At 54.7% G+C, this 4,563-nt stretch overlaps 1 protein-coding gene across 1 annotated transcript in view; it reads right to left on the reverse strand.

Moving 5' to 3' along the window:
* UPB1 (beta-ureidopropionase 1) overlaps positions 1-4,563 on the reverse strand; it is a 43,652-nt gene that overhangs the window by 8,900 nt on the left and 30,189 nt on the right. Inside the window, exons 5-6 of the mRNA XM_007957399.1 lie at positions 4,076-4,237; positions 1,033-1,202 (exon numbers count right to left, since the gene is read on the reverse strand). Coding sequence (XP_007955590.1) covers positions 1,033-1,202; positions 4,076-4,237 — 332 coding nt within the window. The remainder of the gene's footprint in view (positions 1-1,032; positions 1,203-4,075; positions 4,238-4,563) is intronic.

Here is a 4,563-nt window from a genome sequence, read left to right on the forward strand (position 1 = left end):
CCCTAGAGGACAGAGTGGAACTGCCCCACAGGGTCTCCAAGGCTGTCAATCTTTACGGAAGCAAAACCCAAGCCACACCCACTGCCTTGGAGTTTATTTCTGCTCACAGCGCCCCTAGAGGACAGAGTGGAACTGCCCCACAGGGTCTTCCAAGGCTGTCAGTCTTCAGAGAAGCAAAGCCCAAACCACACCCACTGCCGTGGAATTGACTGACTCACAGCGCCCCGACTGGGTTTCTGAGGCAGTAAAGAACTAGATTGCCCTACCTTCCTTCTATGGAGCGGCTGGTGGGTTTGAACTGTCAAACCTTCTGGTTAACAGTTAAATGCCTTACGCACTGCACCACCAGAGAGGCTGGCATCCTTCCAGGAGGAGAGAAGAGATCCAGTCCCACTCAGGGAAGACAGCCATATGGTGACAGAGGCCTGCGTGGAGCCAGGAGGAATCTACAAGGAATCTACGAGCTCCAAGGATGTCCCGCAGCTCCAGGAGCAAAGGGAAGGCATGAAACGGATTCTCCCAGGAAGAATCCAGGAATGTGGCCTCCTGGCCCGGAGAGGTAGGCCGCCCACCCGCGGAACAGTGAGGGAAGAAACTTCCACCACCTTTGGCCTTGCAACTTTGTGGGACCTTGCTACTGCAGCCCTAGGACGTGTCTCAGCTCCACCTGCCTCCCTTTCTCGCACTGGCGGCCCTGGCAGCCCCTCTCTGCAGCCCCCTGCCCCAGGAGCGCCCGTGGTGAGCAGCCCTGTGATGGAGGAGACCTTTGGACGCCAGGTACCCACTCCACTCCACACCTGAAAGGCTCTGAATGCCGGGGAGGGGGCCTGGGGTCTTCTGGTCAGCGTTCGATATCCTAGCCAATGTGGGTACTGCACAAGGGGTGTCTGTTTCGGGGCTTGGGGACTGTAGTGTGCAGGGTTCTTTGAACTGGACGATTGGTAGACTGCTCAGCCTAGACTCCCGGTGGCCCTGCCCGCCCGGCCCGAGCCCCGGCCCCAGGGACCCTGAGCGCCCCGCGTGACGAGTGACCTGAGTGCGCCGATGGTGGCTGAGGGGTTGAAGATGATCTCGGCCCCGTTGATGCTGTACATGAGCCAGTTGAGTGGGTGGTGCCGTCCGTAGCAGATGTTGACGGCGATCCTCCCAAAGCGGGTCTGGAACACGGGGTGGCCCAGGTTGCCTTCCATGTAGTAAGAGGACTGGAAGACAAAGGCCTAGCATTTGGTGCCCGACAGTGGCACCCCCTCCCCCCCGGCCCGGACTGGACCAGCAGAAGGGAACCATGTTTACAAAATAAACATTGTTTTACGGCTAATCTGTGTTTCACAGGGCTTGCTGGAGCTTTGTAGGTATTCTTTCATTATTATTAACTTTTATTGTGGTGAAACATACACCAAGACATTGACCAGCGTAACAATGTCCTGATTTACAGCTCAGGGACACTGGTAATACTCTCATGTTGTACCACCATCATTGCTATCCATTTCCAAAATACTCCACCACTGTTAGCATCAACTCAATACCCCACAAACAAAACCTTCCACCCCCTCCCGCCTACCCTGGTAACCACTAATGATCTGGTAACCACACACATATATATACATGTATGCATACGTACATATATGTGTATGTGTATGTGTATATGTGTATACACCAACAGAGCTCTGGTGGCGCAGTGCCTAAGGCACTTGACTGCTAACCAGAAGGCTGGCAGTTCACAGTTCAAACCCACCAGCCACTCCTCGGAAGGAAGACTGGGCAACCTACTTCCACAGACATACTGCCTCTGAAACCCAGGGAGGGGTGGCTATGAGTTGGATCCGACTCAACAGGAGTGAGATTTTTTTTTTTATATACACCAAAGATTCCATACACAAGTACCCATGGCCATGGAGGTGATCCTGACTCACAGCGACCCTCCTTGGGTTTCCAAGGTGCTATCACTGTGGAAACAGATCACTTCATCTCCTTCCCATGGAACTCTTGGTGAGTTTGAACCACAGGCCTTCTGGTCAGCAGCCACAGGTCTTACCCTCCACGGCACCAGAGCCCCATACATACACACAGCATTTTTATTAACCTATCTAGTGACTTTCCTTCCCCCGCCCTCCCCTTCCCAGTCACGAACAAAGAAAAGTTTTCTTCCCTCCATAAATTTCCTTGACTTTTTACAATAGTGAACTAAGACAATATTTGGCCTGTGATTGACTTATTTCACTCAGCATAATGTCCTCCAAGTGCATCCACGTTATGTGGAGTTTCGCAGACAGAATTTCAATGTTTCTTAAAAAAGCAAGAAAAAAACCCAGACACAGTAACCAACCAACCCCAAGGGTGGTCATGCCTGAGGTCTCGTCTGTGACCTAAAGAAGGTCCCTGAAGCAGCTTCCCACAGTATCTCAAGGACAAGCGATGGTTAGGTCGCATTCATGCAACCACTAGTGGCTGGGGCCCGGTCAGGGCTTGTATGAGCCGCGCAGTGTCCTGGAGGCTGGCAGAGCTGACGGGACCCAGAGCTGCCACGGAGCAGCCCGCTCCCTGTCCGGACGGGAGGACAGACGCTCAGAGGCCACAGCCTGCCTGGCTCACCGTGGCCAAACGAGAGACTCAAACTCATGTCCTGGCAGTACCTGGTCTGCACAGCGCTGGACGCCCTGCCCAGGGAGGATGTCCTGCAGGGTGGGCACAGCTGCCCTGGAGGAGCCAGGCAGGGCCATAACCTTCCCATGCCTGCCTCTGCGTCTGTCCCTCCGGGTGGGGACACTTTCAAAGATGGCACTGAGAGGGGCTAGGGGGCAAGCCGGGTCCCCAAACAGATCACCTCTTCCCGTTCAATTTCAAAACCCACAGGAGCTGGGCAGCACAGGGCGTGCACACGAGGACACGCAGGCCCCACCAAGCTGTGACAAGCCTGGCTCCAACCGCAGGGCTAAAGATTAATCTAGGGTAAACGGTGAGGGGCGAATCCTCCACCCCCTCTCCAGCTGCTCCTGGGAAACATGGGGCAGGGCCTTCTCCCAGGGACAGTCCCTCAACTGCCTGACTGACCTGACACTGACCAGGAGCTGCCCACGAGGGGGCACAAGATGGGGCCATCACACCCTGAACTCCTGTACACCTACTCTTCATTTATTGACAGTTAGGTTCCAAGTCCAGGTTGTTAGGTGAAAATGGAGATGACACATCAGATCACAAAATGGAGGTGACTACATTACCACATAACTGCCAAATCACACCCTCACATAACTGCCAAATCACACCCTCACGTAACTGCCAAATAATTTCATCACATAACTGCCAAATCACTTGACATAACTGCCAAATCACACCCTCACATAACTGTCAGATCACTTCATCATATAAGTGCCAAGCCACATCACGTAACTGCCAAACTACATAATCTGGCTCAGCCAAACTGACACATAACCTTAACCACTTCAACCAGTGTTGCTCTCACCTCACACCTTGGTGTTTGTTATGGCCAGATGTACACTGCTAATGCACAAAACAGTGAGATAAATTTTTTTACTGTGGTTGTAGGTCCAAAATGTCAGATACAGAGACAGTCACTAAGTGAGGAGGTGGTCTATTTACTGCCAATCAAGTCCAGGCTCAGCATCTTAGTTATGAGGTAAGAGTCCATCCCCTCCTTCCAGTGGCCACCCCCCCCATCCCACCCACGTTTGCATACCTCAATCAAACAGCCCCCTCACCCCGATTTACGCCTTGACCACAAGCAAGAGAAATCCCACGAGACATGCATGCACAGAGATGTAGACTGTCACTCACTGTCACCCACCACTCCAGCAGGGACCCCCAGCCCCCATGGGCCAGGGACAAGGAGCCCCCGCCCCAGCAAGGCCCAGACGTGCATGGTCATCACTGTCACCCACCACTCCAGCAGGGACCCCCCGCCCCCATGGGCCAGGGACAAGGACCCCCCCCCACCACAGCAAGGCCCAGACGGGGCTGGGTTTTCAGTGCTATGAAACCCGACAGTTACCGCATGGGATGTCCCTCACAGAGGGGCCTGCGAAGCGAGTGGGCAGCTGCCAGATGTCGGGGGACCCACCTCGTTGAAGTCGCCCACTCTGGGGATATGGTTCTTCCTGGTCTTCCCCAAGACGGTGCCTGAGTTGGAGATCACCACGGCTGTGTTCCACAAGACGTCCCCGTGCGTGGCGTCCCTCTCCAGCATCGGTGACACCACCACCATGTCGTGTTTCCTGGCCAGCTGCAGAGGGCAGTCGGCACAGTAGGGCTCTCTGTGCAGACCCACTGCCACGCTTTTCTCAGGAAGGAATCCCGTCGTTTCCCTACCCAACTGAGCCAGGTGCGGAGAGCCGCCCTCGGAACTTACTGCTCAAAGGCCTGAATGCTGGGGTCCTCCTGGTACCCACGCTTAGTCGAGGGAGCCTTGAACTCGAATCCCTAACCCCTTGCTGTCGAGTTGACTTTAACTCATGGCAACCCCCTGGGACAGAGTAGATTTTACCCCACAGGGCTTCCTTGGCTGTCATCTTTACGGAAGCCGGCTGCCAGGCCTTCCTCCGTGGCACC

The sequence above is a fragment of the Orycteropus afer genome, unplaced genomic scaffold (genome assembly GCF_000298275.1).
Source record: "Orycteropus afer afer isolate SDZICR_OR568_19922 unplaced genomic scaffold, OryAfe1.0 scaffold00744, whole genome shotgun sequence".
NCBI classification, from domain to species: Eukaryota; Metazoa; Chordata; class Mammalia; order Tubulidentata; family Orycteropodidae; genus Orycteropus; species Orycteropus afer.